The sequence below is a fragment of the Mus pahari genome, chromosome X (genome assembly GCF_900095145.1).
Source record: "Mus pahari chromosome X, PAHARI_EIJ_v1.1, whole genome shotgun sequence".
Classification (NCBI taxonomy): Eukaryota; Metazoa; Chordata; class Mammalia; order Rodentia; family Muridae; genus Mus; species Mus pahari.
This window is the reverse complement of record NC_034613.1, coordinates 28,653,009-28,674,560: the sequence shown is the minus strand read 5'-3', so window position 1 is coordinate 28,674,560 and position 21,552 is coordinate 28,653,009. Positions and strand designations below refer to the sequence as shown.

General features: G+C 44.8%; 1 protein-coding gene and 1 pseudogene across 2 annotated transcripts; both read right to left on the bottom strand.

Annotated features, from left to right (window-relative positions):
• Positions 1-1,864: 1,864 nt before the first annotated feature.
• LOC110314012 lies at positions 1,865-2,350 on the bottom strand (annotated as a pseudogene). The gene has a single exon (XR_002380141.1). The product of XR_002380141.1 is annotated as a 60S ribosomal protein L27a pseudogene (transcript).
• Positions 2,351-13,697: 11,347 nt separating this feature from the next.
• Slc25a5 (solute carrier family 25 member 5) lies at positions 13,698-17,055 on the bottom strand. The gene is made up of 4 exons (XM_021187460.1): positions 16,817-17,055; positions 15,344-15,830; positions 14,631-14,771; positions 13,698-14,120 (listed from the first exon to the last, which is right to left on the bottom strand). The coding sequence occupies exons 1-4, from the start codon at positions 16,925-16,927 to the stop codon at positions 13,963-13,965; spliced, it is 897 nt and encodes a 298-aa protein (XP_021043119.1). The 5' UTR covers positions 16,928-17,055; the 3' UTR covers positions 13,698-13,962.
• Between the last annotated feature and the right edge of the window lie 4,497 nt (positions 17,056-21,552).

Below are 21,552 nucleotides of genomic sequence, written 5' to 3'. Positions count from 1 at the left end.
TCACAATGGCTGTTTGTGCTTTTTGTTTTGTGTTGTTGTTGTGTTTGTTGCTTTTGTCAACTCACACAAGCTAGAGTCATCTGGAAAGTAGGAAGCTCCGTCGAGAAAGTGTGCACACCAAATTGGCCTGTGGGTAAGTTGGTGGGGACATTTTATTTTTCTTGATTGATGCAGGAGGGCTCAGCCGTCTGTGGACAGTCCCACCCCTAGGCAGGTGGGCCTGTGTTGTATAAAAAAGTAAGCTGAGAGAGAGCTGTGGAGAGCAAGCCAGCAAGCAACAAACATGTCTTTATACTCATGGCTTGGATTTCTGCCTCCAGGTTCCTGTCACGCTTGAGTTTCTGCCTTGGATGCTCTCAGTGATGTCCTGTGAAAGGGATGTATGAGCCAAATAAACCTTTTCCTCTCTAGTTGTTGTAATCATGGTCTTTAACACAGCAAGAGAAAGCAAACTAGGGGCTGGAGAGATGGCTCAGCGGTTAAGAGCCCTGACTGCTCTTCCAGAGGTCCTGAGTTCAATTCCCAGTCAACCACATGGTGGCTCACAACCATCTGTAATAGGATCTGATGCCCTCTTCTGGTGTGTCTGAAGACAGCTACAGTGTAGTTATGGATAATAATAAATAAGTCTTTGGGCTAGAACAAGCAGGGACTGAGCGAGTGGGGCCGACTGGAGCAAGAGGGGGGGTGACTGGAGCTAGCAGAGGTCCTTAAAATTCAATTCCTAACAACCACATGAAGGCTCACAACCATCTGTACAGTTACAGTGTACTCATATACATAAAATAAATAAATCTTTTGAGACAGAGAGAGAGAGAGAGAGAGAGAGAGAGAGAGAGAGAGAGGGAGGAAGCAAACTAAAACTGCTATCTTCTGTCTTGGGAAGGAAAATGAGTTTTAGAGACACTAAGCAGCTTGCCTGAGGGCACCCAGGCAATGAATAAGAATGAGTACTTAAACCCTCCACACTCTGCCTTTTCCACCATTACCACACTCCCTCGATCAGATAATTTTTCTAGAATTTTCTCTGTGTGCTGGCTACTGGTTTTTTGGTTTTGTTTGTTTGTTTGCTTGTTTTTGTTTTTTTAATTATTAGCAGCCGGGCAGTCTGGCGCATGCCTTTAATCCCAGCACTTGGGAGGCTGCCAGCCTGGTCTACAAAGTGAGTTCCAGGACAGCCAGGGCTACACAGAGAAACCCTGTCTCAAAAAACCCAAAAAATAAAATTATTAGCACATATGAATTATACATAGTAACAGGTTTCATTATGACATTTTCACACATATGTGTAATGTATTTCAATCATACTTGCCCCCACTACCCTCTTGTCTTTCTTCCATTAACCTTTTTACCAAATAGTCCTTCCTCTCCCTGTCTCTGGTGCTGGCCACTGTTCTTTACACTAAAATTATAGGGATGAACAAACCAGGCATGTCTCTGGTCTCCCCTTTTAGAGCCTCTAACCTCATGGGAGAGACTATTTTTCACTCACACAGCTCTGTTCTTCTAGTTTCTGCTGGTCTATTTGTCCCAACTCCCATTTGAAGGAAGTTTAGAGTTCAATTAGCTAAATAACATGCCCCTCCCTTCTTCCTTTCCTTCTTCCCCTTTTCCTTGATTACAGAAACAGATACTGAGAGCCCATGCAGGGCAGTCTTTTACACAATTCTCTAATTGTGTCTAGTGGAACCTGTGATTTCCCTTTGTGCCATCCTGCCTCCGCACCCTAAGCCCTGTTGTGCCTTGAGTTCTCCCACTATCTTCTTCATGGCCCTGTGCCAAAATTACCAGGCCCCACCTCAAATCTTGACTTCATGATCTGCCTCAAATCTGACTTCATGCTTTTTTTTTTTTTTTTTGGAAAATGTTAGCATTTAATTAACCTCCTGTGTGGCTTCTAAGCCACCAGAACACAGGCACCTCCAACACCCTTAATCTTCTCTTCAGCTCTTCTGCTGAAGGATTTGGCCTTCACGATGACAGGCTGCTTAGGGAGCTTTCCCTTGCCCAGAACTTTGTAGTAGCCTGATCGAACAACATCAATGATGGGAGCAACTCCAGTCTTGTTTTTTGCCTCATTGACCCGCGTCTGCTCGCTGACCAACGTCCACAGTTTATCCAGGTTGACAGTTGGGCAGAAGCTCTGGTTCCTCTTCAGGTGGTAATGCCTCATACCAACTTTCCCAAAGTAACCTGGGCGATATTTGTCAAAGTTGATCCTGAGGTGATGCCCGCCTCCAGCATTCCCGAGGCCGCCTGGGTGCTTTCGGTGCTTACCGATGCGGCCGTGGCCGTGGCTCACGTGGCCCCGGAGTTTCCGGGTCTTCCTCAGTCTGGATGACATGGTGGTGGCCGACTTCATGCTTTCTTGACCCCTGGCCACAATCATTCTTCTCCTCTCTGAAGTCATCGAACAATTCCCTGGGAAACTCAGAATAATGCATTTAGCACACATTTGATATTCTGTATCCATAACTCTCCCATCTATATATGGATCTTTTGTTTAGACCCAGGCAGCATTTAATGAGTGTTTCTTATGGATTTCAACGGTGGCAAACCAAAGATGGCAAACGTTTGTAGAAGCTCTTCCAGTTAACAAAGGGCTGTTTTAGCCAGGCGTGGTGGCGCACGCCTTTAATCCCAGCACTCGGGTGGGCTATACAGAGAAACCCTGTCTCGAAAACAAACAAACAGGGGCTAGCGCGATGGCTCAGTGGGTAAGAGCACTGACTGCTCTTCCGAAGGTCCTGAGTTCAAATCCCAGCAACCACATGGTGGCTCACAACCACCCGTAATGAGATCTGACGCCCTCTTCTGGTGCATCTGAAGTCAGCTACAGCGTACTTGTGTATAATAATAAATAAATCTTTAAAAAGAGAAAACAAACAAACAAAAAACCCAAAGAAGCAAAGGGCTGTTTTAATCATGATTGTCACAAAAGTCGTTTCCATTTCATCTTTCAACTTAAAAATTGTAACTCAAATGACTTCCTGAATATATTCTCATTAGGTAAGTGAAAGAATGATCTAACTACTGTTCTTTGATCAGCCCCCCTCCCATGACAGACTTGAAGATACAGAGGCAGAAGATGAGGCTCAGAGAAGGGACATGGTGTGCCCAGGGTAACACAACTTAGTGTGCGTGAGGGGTTTTTCAGACTCCATCTTGTATTGTTGTCATTTTCCCTGGGCTGTCTTCCACAGGGCAAGAGTCATGTTTATCAGGGGTTCTACGTTAAAGCTGGGGTGAGACATCTTTTTTTCTTTTTGTAAATCAATGAATGACACACCCCCACTCCCGGGCACATGGCTTTGCTTTGCACAAGCCATTGTGCTCTGACGTGGGTTACACTGACCCAATCTAGTCAGTGAAGAGTCTTATCATCTCAAGGCGTTATGTCATTGGGACCCTGAAAGTCTCCTTCAAGAACTTCTACAGCAAGTCGAGGCCTGTCAAGCATATTTTGAACATATGCCATTGAAGGAAATACTAGGTATGCTATTGTTGAGGAGCTAAGACTTGCCTAACACATCCCACACACTTAGCCGACCAGCCAGCACATGCCCAAATTCTATATTATGTACTGCTGATGACGTTTCTGAGGGTTCAAGCCAGCAAGCGAATGGCTGGAGCGGTGTTGGGAAGGCTTCTTGGAGGAGGTGGGGCGGACTGCAATCGTTGGCAGGCAGCCTGTGTGTGAACAGGCCGCGTGAAGAAGCGCGCCCTCTGTACGTAATTTCAGGAAGGGCAGCTAGAAATCGGCCGGGTGGCCAAAGGGAGACGGAAGTGACGGGTATTCCGCTGCCGCCGCTCCTACCCGTGCACCACACTGTGCCGCTTCCTCTGTTCCCCTTTTGTCCAGTCGGACACCAAGCGCCATCCAGCCCCCATTACGCCCATCGCACTTGCGATTTCCGTTCGGGGCGTTCCCAGCCTTCTCCCCTATTTGTCCTTGGTTTTAGGCGTGGTGAGCAGGGGCGTTTCCTTCAACTCCTAGCCACTTTCCGAACAGCGATTGTGTCTGCCACCATGCGGAAAGCGCCCGGCCAACTTTCCCAGGCCCGCCATCTGAAAAAGACAGATGGGTGGCTACCGAACAGACACTGAAGCACTTCAGTTTTTGTTTGTTTGTTTTGTTTTTCTTTTGCTTTGTTTTTAACCAGGCTTCTGGTAAAATACTAACTCTTTGAATCCCCACCACTGCGTTAGACAGGTGACGTTTCCCAGGCCATTTTATAAGAGAACAAATGGAAGTGCTGAGAGTTGAGTGTCTTTCCCAGAGTCACGCATCTGGAAAGGAGCAGAACCACCACAGGAGCACCTCTCCATAGGCAATTCTGATATGAAAATGTTGGGTCAGTACCCAAATAGGTCCACGTTTCCTGGTCGGATCCACCCTCACTTCTAAAACCTGGTCATTTTCCAGACAACAGACCATCAGTGGCAGGCTTTCTTGAAGTGGAAACCTATGTGTTAATTAGTTTTTTCTTTGTTTTTGTCAACTTGACACAACTAGTATCACCTGAGAAGATGGAACTGCAATTGAGAAAATGCCCTCAACAGATTGGCTCTGTACGAAAGCCTGTGGGGCATTTTTTTTGGTAAGGATTTATTTATTATTATACATAAGTACACTGTAGCTGTCTTCAGACACACCAGAAGAGGGCATCAGATCTCATTACAGATGGTTGTGAGCCACCATGTGGTTGCTGGGATTTGAACTCAGGACCTTAGGAAGAGCAGGCAGTGCTCTTAACCGCTGAGCTATCTCTCCAGCCTCCTGTGGAACCTTTTTAAGATTAATGATTGATGTGGAAGGACTTAGCCCAATGTGGGTGGTGACATCCCTGGGCAGGGAGATATATATATATATATATATATAAAACTGGCTGCCTCAGTTCTCAGTTTCCCCATCTAGGAAATGGTGATTACAGCACCTGTATTTTAAGACATCTTTGGGGGGGGGGGCATTAAGTAGGAGAAGTCACATTCAATTAGAGGAAGGTCCACCCTACAGCAAAAGCTGAAGAAATGGCAAGGAGCATACAAGAGAAGAAGAGTGCACTGGCTTTTTAAGCTTGTCAGAACCTCATATGCACTTGTAAGTTTTCATCTGCTTTCTTTGAATAGGCGTAAGAGTAGGGCACTTTAGGCTCAGGCCTAGGAGAATGCCAGGTCTAATAAGCCCTAGTTAGTCACATGGAAGTGCAGTTGGTACAGCTCTAATGACAGTGTCCTCAGGTGCTCCAATAATGTGATTGCTCCTCTCCCCCTGGAGTGGCTTGAATCATCTTGTGTGATAGCCAGTGTTCATTACTGTAGCCAGCATGGCCAGATGCCCATCAAGTACTATATGGAGGGCCCTGTGTTAGAAGTTCATGAAGGAGTGGCCAGCATATGTTCAAAGAGTGGTAAAAGCATTTGAAGTGGAGTCATCTGGAGTCCACAAGGTGCGGGGAGGGGAGTGCTTCATGCCCCTGCCTCTCAGAGGATCTCTCTTGCAAAATGTAACAAAGCAAAAGAAACCGTGCCTCTGTCTGACCAAATTCCTATTGTATCCATCTAAGCTCACATCTACTATATGGGTACAGTGTTAGGCATATAAAGAAAAACGAGACAGAACACCTAATGGAGACAGACAAGGAGATACTCAGTTGCCATACAATGAAACAATTGCAATAATTAGCTGAACAAATGTTTCTTAAGTATCTATTACTTGCTAAGTACTGTTCTGCCCAGGCACCGAGGATACAGCCCTGAATGAAAACACACAAAATCCCTGCCCTTGTGGAGCTGACAGAAATGGAGGACTCTAGAGGCTAGTGGAGTGTAGGCAGGGCTGGAGAGGAGGTGTGGTTTGAGCCGAACATAAAGACCTGTGCATGGGCCCATAGCATGTGCACAAGTCACAGAACAAAGGAATAAATACGTACTATCTCTCCATCCGAGGTACCCTGCTGACTGAGAGAACTGACTCCTACAAGTTGTTCCCTGCTTTCCGCGTTCGGGCATCCCACATACAGATAAAGAAATAAATGTTTCAAAAAAGAAGAGCTACAATCAAGAACGAATAACCCAAAGTCGAAGCCTCGGCATTTTTTTTTTTTTTTTTGAGTGCCACCCTGGCTAAAAGTGTGGCTCCCAATGTCATTTGCTCCTGGGTTTGTATTTGTTAACTGGGGCCTCATCCAGTAGGCTAATCACCCTCGCCTCAGGCTGCTGTCCCCACAAGAGGTGCTTAGCAGTATAGGCTTAGATCCTTCATTTAAAAGGCAAGCCTAGGGCTCAGTGGGTGAGTTCCAGCCTGGGGACTTGCACACACACACACACACACACACACACACACACACACACACAAAGAAATAATTTTTAAAGGCAAACCAATTTTGGAGGAGCTGAAGAAATGTGAATAAAATAAAGCTTAAATTCAGAGCTTTAGGTTTGAGTATTTTGTGCATTGAAGATTCCTAACATTGGCTAAAATAGAAAACCACCCAGGCAGGTGCTGAGAGTGGTCTCTGTAAGCAGTGTTTTTTATAATGCAAATTTCTGTTTTGGGAGCTATCAAAAGGACTTTCTTGGTGGATACTAAAACTATCTGGTGGCTTTCATTGTTATTTTATTTTGGCAGGCTCACCATAGGTAGCTTAGACTGGCCTTGAACTTAAGATCCTCCTGTCTCTTAAAGTCAAGAATTACAGGCCTACCACCACACCTTGCAGGTTTCACGTTGCAATAAGTTTTATGGCTCATGCCTGACAGGTCACCTTGAAGTTCTTCCAGAACTCTTTTGATAAGCCAGATAGTGCAGATCACATTTCCTTCACCTTGCTACAACTCAGTTTTATCAACTGTGAAATGGAGCAAATAATACCACCTACATAGCAGGGCCGGTGAGCTGAATTCATGTAAACTGTGCTTCGTTCAATACCTGACATGGGAGAGGTCAAAATAATGGGCCTTGATCTTGAGTCTGTAGCTTGAGAGGAATCCCTGGTATGTAGTTGTAGCAATTATTTCATCACCAGAAGCACATTCTCTTCAATCTGTCTGGCTCTAGTAACTCTGGAAAGAACTATAGCCCCACTTAAGAAATAAGCTGAATATGCTGGGATATGCCTATATTCCACCCAGTACTCGGAAGGCTGAGATAGGAGAATCACAAAGATTGCCAGTTCGGAATTAGCCTGGGGTACTTAGCAAGACCTTGTCCCAACCAATCAACTTATCAATCAATTGATCTACTAATATAAAATTTACCTTCATGGAAAAAAGTTGCTTTCTTGGATGTAATATGCTTGCATGAGCGTGCATGCGCGCGTGCACACACACACACATACACGTATGCATGCAAGCACAAAATTGCTTTCCAATTTTCCTGATGGAAAGACTGATGGAATGTGACATAACTCAAGAAAGACATGGAGTAGGATTATAATTTTATGGCCTGGCAAATACAGAAGTGGATGCTCACAGTCATCTATTCAATGGAACACAGGACCTCCAATGGAGGAGCTAGAGAAAGTACCCAAGGAGCTGAAGGGGTCTGCAACCCTGTAGGTAGAACAACAATATGAACTAATCAGTACTCCCAGAGCTCGTGTCTCTAGCTGCATATGTAGCAGAAGATGGCCTAATCGGCCATCATTGGGAAGAGAGGCCCCTTGGTCTTGCAAACTATATATGCCCCAGTACAGTGGAACGTCAGGGCCAGGAAGCAGGAGTGAGTGGGTAGGGGAGCAGGGTGGGGAAGGGTATAGTGGACTTTCAGGATAGCATTTGAAATGTAAATACAGAAAATATCTAATAAAAAATAATTTCTATGGCCAATTGTCTAATTGGCAAATAGGATGCTTTTACCCATATGCTCAAGTGCTTATTATCCCCTGACCTTCATATCTACAGTAAGGCTACTTACTACAGGTCTTTTTAAAAGTTATTATTTATTTATTTATTTATTTATTTATTTGCAAGGCATTGAACATTGGCCTTGGGCTGTCAGGGCAAGCACTCTGCCCAGTGAGCTACACTCCCTTACAGCTTTATAGCTCAGGTTTTTTTTTTTTTTTTTTTTTTTTACAATGAATGGACTCCTGAACCCTGGACTTACTTGCAAAAGTGAAAGGAGATTATTGCCTTTAAAGGTCTCAGGGGGTTGTCTATTCTCAGCAGTTTCTTTCTCTGGGAAGGAGTGAAATCACAGGATTGGGCAATCAGGCAAGGGCCTCACAGATTCCTTGAAATACTGCTGGAGCAAAGGGAGCGAGTGACTAGGGCCCTGGCGACTGCCCTGGCTTGGTTGGCTGAGCAGTACAGACTGCCTGGAGGCAGGCCGGATATAATTTTGGCCTTTGCTCCCTTTCATAATCAGTGTTGTAAAATCAAACCACATGCGCTCATTGTCCAGTCCATTCCAAAAGCGTCATTTTCTTCCTTTACAACCTTTGTCTGATTCACTTTCTAGCCAGTACATAATGGAATTTTCTTTCTTTCTTTTTTTGGTTTTTCGAGACAGGGTTTCTCATTATAGCCCTGGCTGTCCTGGATCTCACTTTATAGTGAACTCAGAAATCTGCCTGCCTCTGCCTCCCGAGTGCTGGGATTAAAGGCGAGCGCCACCACGCCAGGCTCATAATGGGATTTTCTAAAGACTGGTTTCAAAAACCAGTGCAGATTGGGTTATGGACATAGCTTAGAAGAATTCTTGCCTAGAGTACACAAAACCCTAAGTGTATCTCCAGTACTGCAGGAAAAGGAAAATATGCAGACCAAGAATTCATCATTCATACCAGCCTCCCTTCAGTGACATGAAAATGAAATACCTTGATAAAACAATTAGCTGTTATAATAGTATTACAATTGTATGGAAGCTTGGCTGTACAGACTAGTTATGTAGCATGTGCCTAAGTGAGACCTTGGTTCTGCTTCTCAGCATAGATAGATAGATAGACAGACAGACAGACAGACAGACAGACAGACAAAGACAAATGAGCAAAGACAACAAAAATAAAAAGGTATGTAAAATAGGTCTCTAGCATTATTATAAGAACTTTCTACATATCAATCCTTTTAACATGTTTTCCCCCTGAGGTAGATTATTGTTTTATTCTTGTATTCCAGATGGAGCGACTGCAGCACAAAGAGCAGCTAGGTAAATGTTTAATATCAAGCGAAACACTGTAGCAGTTGAAAAGCCCAAAAGCCTGTGAGCGGGTCCTGAACAGGAAGTTTATGCGTGGTGTGTTCGGCTCCGGGAGAAAACAAGAAATAAGGAAGTCCCAAGCTGAGATCTGCCACTGCCATGGTATACTGCGCTGGCTGAAAACCACTTCATCTCCTCCAGTTCCACAGCAGGAGTGGATCCGGGGTTTACAGAAATATTAGCTTATGGAATTTGAGAGACTGTTTTTAAAAGCGTATGAAGTTTCCCGAACCATGGGAACAAATGAATGCATTCAGGGTCCCTTTCTATGGCTTGGGAGGGGCCCATGCAAGGGATGCCTATGAGGAAAATGCATCATCTCCTCTGCCTGTGCGGCTAACATGTCTCCCTTCTCCACAGCCAGCCATCGATGCTCACCCAAACAGAAGAGTTCTCTTTTCACTTCCGAACATGGGGGCCCTTGGAAATTGACCTCTCACGAGCTATTTAGAAGAAACCTTATTCTGGGAGTAAAAACAGGCAGCGAAATGCTTTTTTAGTGCTATTAGATTTTAAATCTCACAGGGTAGGCAAATGGCCTAAGGGGATAGACTCCTCCTCTCCAACCCCTGGATGGAGGTTCAAGACCGGCTTCCATTGCCTGCTCTGTTGACAGTCATGAGGAAAACCACAAATTAATAGGCTCCTTTAATTCAACTCAGTTTTGTCTCCGAAAGGGTCCACTGAAAGCAACCACCCAATCTGTCACTTGAACAGTGTTTATATCTGTTGCTGGGATACCGAAGGCTCTTTTGAGCAGTTGGCTAAGAGGGGCACCATGCCTCTGACCTTGTTCACCTGCACACACAGGAAATAATGGCCAAAATGTTAGGAAAGCGCCTCCAAACATTTCGAGTGTAACACAAGGCATCCCCAAATTGCAGCATCCGGTATTTGTTGTTTAAATAAATTTCAAACTGCATACAGAAGTGCACATTACACATAATAGGACTAAGCTTTGAAAAGATAGATGTTAATTATTTGGAGGTAAATCGGATCACCTCTGACTTGCAACCCTGAGCTGTAATTTCGTGCCTTTGCTTCTTGGTCCTGAAATTGATGTAAATCTTTACATTTGTAATTTTGCTTGCCAACACCAACCCACCCACACAGTCTGAGTCAGAAACGATGCAGTTACAATTGTGTTAGGTATTTTCAAATGTGTTCTGGGAGGATTAAATCACCTAATATTAGTCCTTTCATTGCTTCTGAATTTTCTGTAAAAGTATAAATAAATGTTGGAGCTGGAGGATGTCTCCACTGGATGGGACGTTTTAGAGTTTGTCCTCTCCCCAGATTCAGTCTTTCATGGATGACAAAATAAGGCTCCAATGTTAGAAATGGTTTGGAGATTTGCCCCTTGGTTGTTCAGTGATTATGGCTAAAACCCCAAAGGAAAGTATTAATAAAGGGCCACATTCGGTAAACCTTGCTTAGAGTCTGAAAGCTACCTCTTCCCCGACAACAATCTGTGAATCTTGGCTCTGGCTTAATTACACTGCCCTGAAGGGGGTCGGGGAGGAGATATCATGACATTTAAAAATTCAACTGGTGAGGATATGGTTCCGATAAATCAGCTATTGTTGTAACAATAAGCATAAATTTGAAGAGGACAGATAGATCAGAAACTGCCAATAATGATGACTTTTAAGGAGGGAGCTCGGAACGGAAGAGGCAGATGCAGAGATATTTACTGTGCATTTTATACCTTTTCTTTATGACTTGGCTTTGATTACGATGTCCAGACATTATATTAAAAACTAAAAAACAACTTTGAAATTCCATACCCACAAATATCAAAGGAGAAATAGAATGCACTCTAGTAATATGGATGCTTGAAAAGCCATTGCACATTACATTAATACTTTGAAAATATTTTCTTTTCCTCCCAAAGTATCCGCAACAGCAGAGGAGACTGAATGGACTTCCCCCGAGGAGTCTCGGGGAAATGCCAGCAATGGTCCTTGTTTACAAGAACTCACTTTGCTGTTTAGGTTTTAAAAAAATACTTTCAAATTAATAAACCCATAGTCTAGCACATCTGCATCTCTTTTAATACAAAAATAATGGCTTAAATGACTTACCCTCCACGACAGCTGCCCCTCTGGGAAGGCACCCCTTGTTTCTTTCCCCCTGCGGTCTGAAGCACCCGCAGCACACACCGCTTCCAGAGACTGAGTGAAGAGGCCCTCTGGGATAGGAAGCGCGCTGTGCACAGGCTGACCTGTATTCTGGCTCTCTCACCTGGAATCGGGCTCCACAGATCCTGTTATGCATTGAATAGTAACAAAACAACAGCATAAATTAGAGTGTTGCTAAGATTCTGTACCATCAACGTTTGCATGAACATAATGGACGTAATGAATTCTATAGCACTATCCTGCACAGCTTGGAGAGATTAAAATCACTTTGTCTTTAAATTAAATTTCAAAAATCATTGAACAACAAGAATAGCAAGAACAACAACCGAAACCCCTACCTCATCTGTGTCAGCCACCCAATGACAGGAGGTACCACTTCTTGCTTTCTGGTCATCAATGCCCAGTCCTACGTTTATTTTAATAGCTGGCAGCTTGGTGAGTACACATCTATTGTAATAACCATAAAAGGGGCTTGGGTCCTCTTGTATTGTGTTTGAAACCCTAAGTGGAGAGCCTCTTGTTCCCTTTCAGGAACAAAATCTGTAACTGAAAAGCCTGGGCTGACGTTTATTTTATATCAGTGCTACACAATATGGTATGTCTAGTTTTCTTTTAAGGTGGGCTTGAATTTATTCATAAATACTCCTGTACTTTGTTCACTAGAAATGAATGCTGAATAGCAAAATAAAACCTCACATTTGGGGCGTTGATTAAGCCATGTATCATACCCACTACTCACCAGGCTTCTTTATCCTCCTAACAACCCCCAAAGAAATATAGCTAGCATCATTATCTTGCCTTTTTACCAGTGAGGTGACCGAGATTCTTGGAGAGTAACTGACTTGCCCAAGGTCATACAGTATGACAATCCAGCTACTTCTGATCATAGAATTCTCACCTACATTTAGGGAGTGCTTATTATGTATGTTCTGTGGCATCTGGTTGATATAAACATATTTCCCCTTTGCAATGACCCTATGAAACAGGTGTCATTATCATCATGGTATACATAAGAAAACTAGAAGCTTAGAGAAATTAAGAAACTCACTGAACCCAGAGTCCAGATTTTAGCCCAGGCCTCTGTGATACCAGAAGAACATTGCTTTAAAAAAATACTTCCCTCCAGGGGCTGGAGAGATGGCTCCTCCAGAGGACCTGAGTTCAATTCTCAGCAACCACATGGTGGCTCACAACCATCTGTAATGGGATCTGATGCCCTCTTGTATATGTGTCTGAAGACAGTGACAGGGATAATGCACTCATATACATTAAATAAATAAAATACTTCTCTCCAGAAACATCTCAGCTGATGCTCTTTTCTATCTTTGCCTGAACAAAGAACGACCACTGAATTGAGGCAAAGCAACCCTTGCAATCCTTGCCAATACAGAGCTCTGAACTAAGATATTCTGTTATTCAGGTGCTTGGCCAGTTGGAGCACAGCATCTCCCAGGCATCAACAATCGATCTTACTATTTGTCTATGAACAGCCTTAACACACTCCAGTGAGCAGGATGTGTTCCCAAGCTTTATCTGTGCATGTGATCACCCATCCTACTTCCTATGCATGTTGAGACTTGGCGGGATACTTTGTTCTTCATATGAATCTCATGGTACTAACAAAACCAATCGGATTGCTGAGCCTGAGTGAATGCTGCCCTGTGGATCTCAAATAAAAGCTTATGCAATAGAAACAGGGACATTCTCCACTGACAAGCTGTGAGCATGTCAGGCAAGATACAGGTGGCTGGCACCCAGCACTCTCCATAATCTTGAAGAGCGCTGCCATCTCAGCACTACAGAAAGGTGCCAGCCCTAATCCTCTGCTTTGACTGAGATTAAAAACTGGCTTGAGCCAGGTAAAGAAGGCAATTGGATGAAAACTGAGAACTATAATTACCTTATATTTTTAAAAAATCATTTAAATGGGGTGATATCCTAACATCATTTGAAAGTTAACTTTGACATCCGATTCTTGTCTTAACCACAGGAATAGGGAAAACAGGTACAGGAGACATTCTGAGAGCTCATGCAACTATGACAGGCTACCGGCAATGGACCAAAAAGTTTTGGATACACTGGTCCCAAATTCTATTTTGTTAATGAACTGGGAACCGAGGGGTAAGTATCCAAGTTATTTCTCGAAAAATTATTCATTGCTGACAATTAGTTCTAAAAGTCCTCTCAGCCAGACAATGGCAGTGCATACCTTCAATCCCAGCACTCAGGAGGCAGAGGCCAGCCTAGTCTACAGAGTGAGTTCTACTAGGACAGCCAGGGCTGTTACACAGAGAAACTGTGTTGCTCCCCACCCCATCCCCCACACAGCAGATGGAAACAAACAACAAGCAAAACTGGTTTTGGATATTTTTATTTCTTCAATTTTTTTATTATCAGGAGTGACTGAAATAAAAAATATAATTGAGTCCCATCATTATTGTCATTATGGAAATGGCTTTAAGAGAAAACTGGTCAGATAAGTATTATTGCTTCCCTCTTTTCAACTGGTAAATAGTTGCCACTGATAAAACAGACAAGCCCAGAGAATCTGTCCAGAATGTTCAAGATATGGTATATTATACAACATGCCTGTTCTCGGGGAGAACACCTAGGACATAATTATGTGTACTTCTTGATCTCATCATACAAGACAAGCACAAAGGCACCACCCATGCCTCTGAGAACGTTGGACCATGCACCCTTGAAAAAAGCCTTGCTTCCTTCATCGCGAGCGATCTTCCGCCAGCAGTCAAGCGTGCCTGTGTACATGATATCAGCTGCAAAGAATAAAGACACGGAGTTGATGACTAAAAGCCAGTGAACACCTCCAAAATCCTAACACTAAACAAAACAGAGCCCCACCTTTAAAAAATTAATTTCACCTCCCCCCCCCCAAGCTAAGGATGGAACCTTAAGCCTTACGGATGCTAAGCTCTCTACTACTGAGCTATTCTAAGCACTTAATGGTGGGTTTTAAACCCAGCATTTACACATTAGCACAGGCATTTGACTGGAGAACAGGGATGACCTCTTAATATAAGTACCTCAAGTCACAGACATCTAAAGGGCTGTTTGCTCACAGGCACTTGTGCAGCCAACATGGATGCTGTCCCCATCATCCCTTCAGAGCCTACAGCATTTTAATGACACTCGATTGAATATAGGGCCTTGAGTATGGTGGGCTAACACCTACCACCGAGCTATATCACTAGCCCCAGATGGCAGTTTTTTGGCCATACCTTGCCTCACTCCCATGACTTTTTATCTTATGCTCAAGTAGAACTTACTTCCTTTGCGTCCAGACTGCATCATCATACGACGGCGAACCGTGTCAAAAGGATAGGAAGTCAGGCCAGCAACAGCAGTGACAGACTGTGCGATCATCCAGCTGACAAAGATGTGAGTATTCTTGGGATCTGGGAGCATTCCTGAAAAATAAGAGATTAAAAAAAAAATCAAAATGTAGTTTTGCTGACCTATTTTCTATACCCAACTAACATTTTATCTACCACGAGCTTCACATTGGAAGAATCTGGCTTCCTTCAGCAATTAAAAATGAAATGAGTGGTGGGCTTGTTAGGTTGGCGTAAGACCTTGTGCTACCCTGTCTTAAAAACAAAACAAAACCCCAAACCAGCTAGTTTTTTTAGGAATCTGAGGCAAGACCTTAAATCTAAGGTCAGCCTGAGCTATGTTAAAAACCTTATCTAAAGCAAAAAATCAGGAACTGGGTGTAGGGGTGGATGCCTTCAATCCTAGCACCCAGCAGGCAGAGGCAGGTGGATGGCTATGAATGGGAAGCCTGGTCTACATACTGAGTTCCAGGCCATCCAGGGATACATAGTGTGACTCTGTCTCAAAGAGGGGGAAAAAAAGGAACCCGGGGCTTGGGGCTACAGTTCAGCACTGGATTAGCATGCACGAGGCCCTAGGTTGAGTTCCTATAACTGCAAATAAGTACCCACATCCCCCACAGCCTCTAAGCATATAGCAAACTTACCCTTTGCAGTGTCATAGATACCAAAGTAGGCAGCTCGGTAGATGATAATGCCCTGTACTGACACATTAAAGCCTTGGTACAGGCCCTTAATCCCATCAGATTTGTAGATCTTAACCAGGCAGTCACCAAGGCCTTTGAATTCCCTTTCAGCTCCAGCTTTGCCCACATCAGCTGCTAGACGGGTACGGGCAAAATCAAGAGGGTACACAAAGCACAAGGATGTGGCCCCAGCGGCACCACCTGATGCCAGGTTCCCTGCAAAGTAGCGCCAGAACTGGGTCCTCTTGTCCACACCACCCAGAAAGATCTGCTTGTATTTATCTTTGAAGGCAAAGTTGAGAGCCTGGGTGGGGAANNATCTGATGACNNTGGCCAGGTTCCCACGCCAGAAGGACAGGACTCCCTGTTCCTTGGGGATACGAACCACGCAGTCTATAATGCCCTTGTATTGCTTATCTGCCGTGATTTGCTTGCTGGCATGCTGCACCTGATGGATAGGAAGGCAATAGGGACAGTTATAACCACAGAAGGGGAAAGGGAAGAGCATGCACATAAAATCTTTAAGGTTGGTTCCCCTTTCTCCAAATCTAGCTTTCAGAATCACAATTCTAACTGCTGACACTACTGGGGGGCGGGGAAGTGTTTAAGAATTGAGCCGCACCACCCGAAGTAGTAAGTCTCCACCTCGGTGAGCGAGGCACCCTCAAGAGTACCTGTGACCTTTAGACCAGGAAGAAAGGTCATTCCTTCCAGGTTAGGTTCAGGGGCATTAAGGTGGGACCTGCATAGGACACGGTCACCTTGGTGACCACAGTCAACTTCTCAGGTCTCCGGAGCTGCTCCCTTTCCGCCCCACCCCCACTCCGGTCGGGAGGGGTGGTGGTGACGACGACTAAACGCTCGCCCGCGAGCGCCCCCTAGAAGCAGTGCGCGGCGAGCGCGCCGCAGGAAGGCTGGCGAGGGGCTGCGCGGGGGCGGACGTCGCCGGCACATGCTCTTCCCGGCGTCCACTTCCGGCCTGCCGGCCGGCGAGCCTACACCGCATTGTTCGCCGGCTGCGTGGCCGCGGAACCGGTCCGCGTGGCCTGCCCAAAGCTGTAATCTCCTTGCCGTGACCTTGAGGTTTTCGGTAAGGCCAGGTGCTCTGTTTTCCAGCGCCTGCTTTCAGGCCTATTGCCCTTGCCTCTAAATCCGGGCTAGACAGAGCCTCTCGGGCAACCCCATCCTAGTTTTCTGTGCTGGGGATGGCCCCGAGCACCTCAGGTCCCTCTGGCCCCGACCACTTGCGACACTCAAACTCCAGGACCTTAAAGGCGCCTTCCTCCCGGTTGCCTTCCGATCTGACACTGTGGCTAGGCCGGGCCTTCACCTTGCCTCCAAATCTAAAGACTGAGCCCCACTTTCCCGCTAGGGTACCCCCTTTCTGTGCAGATCCTTTACTTCCTGCCTGGGCCCCTCGATCTCAGAACGTACCTGCAGCAGCAGCTTGACCCTCTCGATGGGTGCTACCGCCGTCTTGGAGATGGCCGCGGCCACTCCACCGGCCAAGAAGTCCTTGGCGAAGGACACAGCAGCATCTGTCATGTTGAAAGCGAAAAAAGAAGAGGCAGGCGACTGCGGGAGAGGACTGGGTTGACAACCGGCTTTGACTCCCGGGCTCTGGGGCGGAGCAAAGCAAATGGCCGACTTATATAGCGGCAGCCAGGCGCTGAGCTGCCGGCGTAAGGGGCGGGCCAAGGCGGGCGCCCAGTGCAGGCGCGCGGAATGGCAGAGCTGCTGAGTGGCTCGGGACACGCGGGAGGAGCCTGGGAGGTCGTCCTGCCAGCCTCGCTTGCCCTTGGCACCTGATCAGGCCAGAGTAAGGGACGGCCGCAAGGAGTACCTACAACTGGGGGACCTGGACCCTAAGAAGGGTCAGGGAATAGCGAGGAAGGGTGAATATAAGTGCCCAAACGACAAGACAAAACAAAACAAAACAAAAACCAAAAAACAACAAGAAAAACCAACCCAGGCCTAGGGTGAAGACAGACAAAACCTCCCCAAACTTAAGGAATCGAGATAAATATCTAATGGTATATTAAACGATTTCATTCAAACACACTTAAGGTCTGCAGTTCATTTACTCATTTTTGTAACGAAAATTAACTGTAGAACCAGAACTGGAATTACAGTGAGGTACATGAACCAAGGTCAGACTAGTACACGATGGGATCCCTGTCTGTCAAGTTCTTAGCATTAACAATCCAAGGAATTTTGCCTTGGTTTTGAGTTTTTAAAACATCACATTTATCCATGAAATTCATTTCTCTTGGTTGCTGAGGTGTTCTGTGTCAAGTTGTGTGAACTTCACCCTAGACCTGACCACTTTGAAGCTTTGTCTTCAGAGCCAGAGAAAACCGAGGCAGCTCCCAGCAGGGTGCGATCCCAGCAGCATGCCCCAGACTGGTTTGCAAATAACATAACAAAGATCTTTCAGGGAACTGACCTAGGAAAGTCCAAAGGACTGGACTCAAGGGGAGGAAATCATTTTCATTGGAAGCCAAATACAGAGCGCACCCAGAAGGATAAGAGGCTGAAAAAGGTTAAGATTGCAGTTGGCAGTTGACTCCAGACACGGGTAGTGGCAATGGACCTGGGTTCCCTGAGCCCCTTAATGCTGAACTGACTAAATATTTGCTACAAATGACTTTAAGATTAGGAATCCTCCCTCATGTTCAGGACAGAAGCAGATAATGCGATCACTGAACTGCTTTCTAAACAACCAGTGTTTATTTTATAGAAAGAAAGGCGTCAGTTGAAAACTTAACTGCATCTGACCCTTAGGTGTCCAACCTTCAAAATTCCCAAAGGCAAAAATGCCAGTATGCCTGTCCATGCTTAAGACCGTGGGTGTTTTAGTTGGGGCTTCTTTGATTTCTGTGATAAAACACCGTGACCCAAAACAACTTGAGGAGAGAGGGTTTGTTTCATCTTTTATTTTTAAAGGTTTACTTATTATATATAAGAACACTGTAGCTGTCTTCAGACACACCAGAAGAGGGCGTCAGATCCCATTACAGATGATTGTGAGTCACCATGTGCTTGCTGGGATTTGAACTCAGGACCTCTGGAAGAGCAGTCAGTGCTCTTAACCCCTGAGCCATCTCCCCAGCCCAGGCTTATTTCGTCTTACAGCTTGTAGTCCAAGCTGTAGGCAAGAGCTCAGACGACAGAAACCTAGAGGCAGGTGTTGCAGAGGCTTGTGGAGAACTGCTTACTGGCTTGCTCCCAATGGCTTGCTCAGCACGTTTTCTTGTAGCATGCCCACCAGCCCAGTGGTGGCCCCACCCACAATGAGCCGGGCCTACTCATATCAATCATCAAACAAGAAAGTGCACCACAGGGTTACCCACGGGCAGGTCTGGTGAAGGCATTTTCTCAACTGAGCTTTCCTTTTCAGATGATGCCAGGTTGTGTCAAGTTGACATAAGACTAGCTGGCACAGTCACTTGCCCTCTCCTACCTCTATATCTGTCTACTACAGCTTCCTCCAGGGTTTCAGGCCCTTCTAAAGGGTAGAGTTTGTTACTTGTAAGCTCCAAGAAGCCTAGCAATACGAAATCATGGACACATTACATGTAGGGGTTCCAAGGAGCATTCTCTTTTTCCTTAGAAGTTTCTCTGAGCTACCTTATTTGAGCCAGTATGTCTACTATTTGCGTGTAAGACCTGTGCTCTAGTGCTGAGCTACAATCCTAGCCCCTCAGTTTTTATTTGATACTAATAACATACAAAATAATGAATTCCATCATCACATCTTTATATAGGTTGCTCATATCTACCCCTCATTACTCCCTTTTACTGGTTCCTACCATTTTCCTTTATACATTTGTGTCATTTATGTACACACACACACACACACACACACACTTAAACCCAGATTCTACATATGAGAAAAACCTGCAACATTCATCTTTCTAGTCTGCCTTATTGCACTTAATAAGATGACCTCAGTGTCCATCTGTTTTCCTGCAAATAACATAAACTTCTTCTTCTTCTTCTTCTTCTTCTTCTTCTTCTTCTTCTTCTTCTTTTTTCAGAGCTGAGGACCGAACCCAGGGCCTTGCACTTGCTAGGCAAGCGCTCTACCACTGAGCTAAATCCCCAACCCCAATTTTGTTCTTCTTTAGAGCATAATAAAACTTCATTGTCAGACACATAGCTGGAAGAGACTTTTGCTCCCATTCTGTAGGCTGTCTGTCTGTTCACTCTGTACATAGATTCCTTTGCTGTGAAGAAGCTCTTTAACTTCCTGCAGACTCTTTTGTGTGAATTCTGGATTCTGTTTCTTAGCCATTGGGGTCCTTTTCAGAAAGTTTGTGCCTGTGCCTACATCTTGAAGTGTTTTCCTCTAGCGGATTTATAATTGCAGGTCTTATGTAATGTCTTTGCTTCATTTTGAATTGCTTTCTGTACCGATGAGAACGGTGAATCTAATTCCATTTTTTTCTACATGTGGATATCCAGTTCTCTCAGATTATATGTTGGAAGAGACTGTCTTGCCTCAAGGTATGTTTTGGGGGCCTGCATTTTAAAAAATCACTTGGTTGGAGCTGTGTGGGTTTATTTTGGGATCCTCTATTCTATTCCATTGGTTTATGTGCCTGTTTTGTGCCAGTACCATGGTGGTTTTTGAATTCTTATTCATTTATCTGTGTATTTATTTTTACAGTGGATCTCCGACTTGAAATCTGGCCTTGTGATCCCTCCAGCATCGATTTTTCTACTCAGGATTTCTTTAGACACTTGGAATCTTTTGGACACCCACATGAATTTTAGATTTTTTTTTCTATTTCTTGGAAGAAACGCCACATGGATTTTTATAGCAATTGCTTTGAATCTGTAGGTTGGTTTTGTGATATAGCAGCCTTTACAGTGTTAATCTTGGTCATCTGAAGCCTTGGGGGTTGTCTTTCTGACTTCTAAGCCCTTGAAAAAATGCCTTTGGCATTTAAAAAGTTTGATTATAGTAGTTTTCTCCTGCTTAGTTCCATTTATTCCTAGGTTTGCACATGCACTCTGTGCATTTGGAAAAGGAGGCCAGAGATTGATCTATTCCTTAGTTGATTTTAGTTTTTTCTAGTGGGACAGGGTCTCACATGAACCAAGAGCTCTCTGACTTGGCTAGTCTGCTTAGGCCTCCTGTGTCTGTTTTCTGAGTTCAACATTTGTGTGGGATATGGAGATCCCAACACTAGTCCTTATGCTCATTTGGAAAGCAATTTACCCACTGAACTATCTTTATATTTTTGAAGCTATTGCTAGTGGGATCTCTTGCCTCCTGAATTCTTAGGAAGTTTGCTATTACTATATAGAAAAGTAATAGCAAACTTCCTTCCTTCCTTCCTTCCTTCCTTCCTTCCTTCCTTCCTTCCTTCCTTCCTTCCTTCCTTCTGTGTGTAGTGTGTGTGTACACATGTATGTGTGACAGGAGCATGTATGTACACATACATGTGGGGGTCTGAGCTTGATACAGGGTCTCTTGAACCCAGAGCTCCATGACATGGCTAGTCTAGCTGACCAATTTGCTCTAGATTCTCCTGTCTCTGCCTCTTACAAGGTGCAGGTGGGTCGCCACACCCACTAAACTCTAGTACGGGCAAAGCTACCAGCTTTTGTTTATTGACTCTGTCCTGAAACTTTGTTGCAAGTATTTATCTGATGTAGGAACTTTCTGGCGGGGGTCCTCAGAGTCTTTTAAGTCCAGAGCGCTATCATTAGCAAATAGGGATGAATTGACAGCTTCCTAAGGAGCAACTTTGAATCCAGCCTAAATCCTAAAGGGAACTCTTTGATAGGTGTTTGTGAGATGCTACAGTGTTTCTTTACTAGCTGATTGTATCAGTGACTGGAGTTTAGAAAAGACCATCCTGAGAATGTCAATGGTAAGGCATATCCTGTGAAAGCACAGGCTCTGGGCCACTGAAACAACAGCTAAAGCAAGGTTGCATGGGCTTCTGGGCTGGGCATCAAATCCTGGACTTCATGCACACTAGGCACTATAGTGAATTTTATTTGAAGCATGTGGGTTTTATAGTTTTCCTTTCCCTCCCTCCCTCCCTCCCTTCTTTCCTATCCCTCTCTTTTCTCTCTTCTCTTCTCTTCTCTTCTCTTCTCTTCTCTTCTCTTCTCTTCTCTTCTCTTCTCTTCTCTTCTCTTCTCTTCTCTTC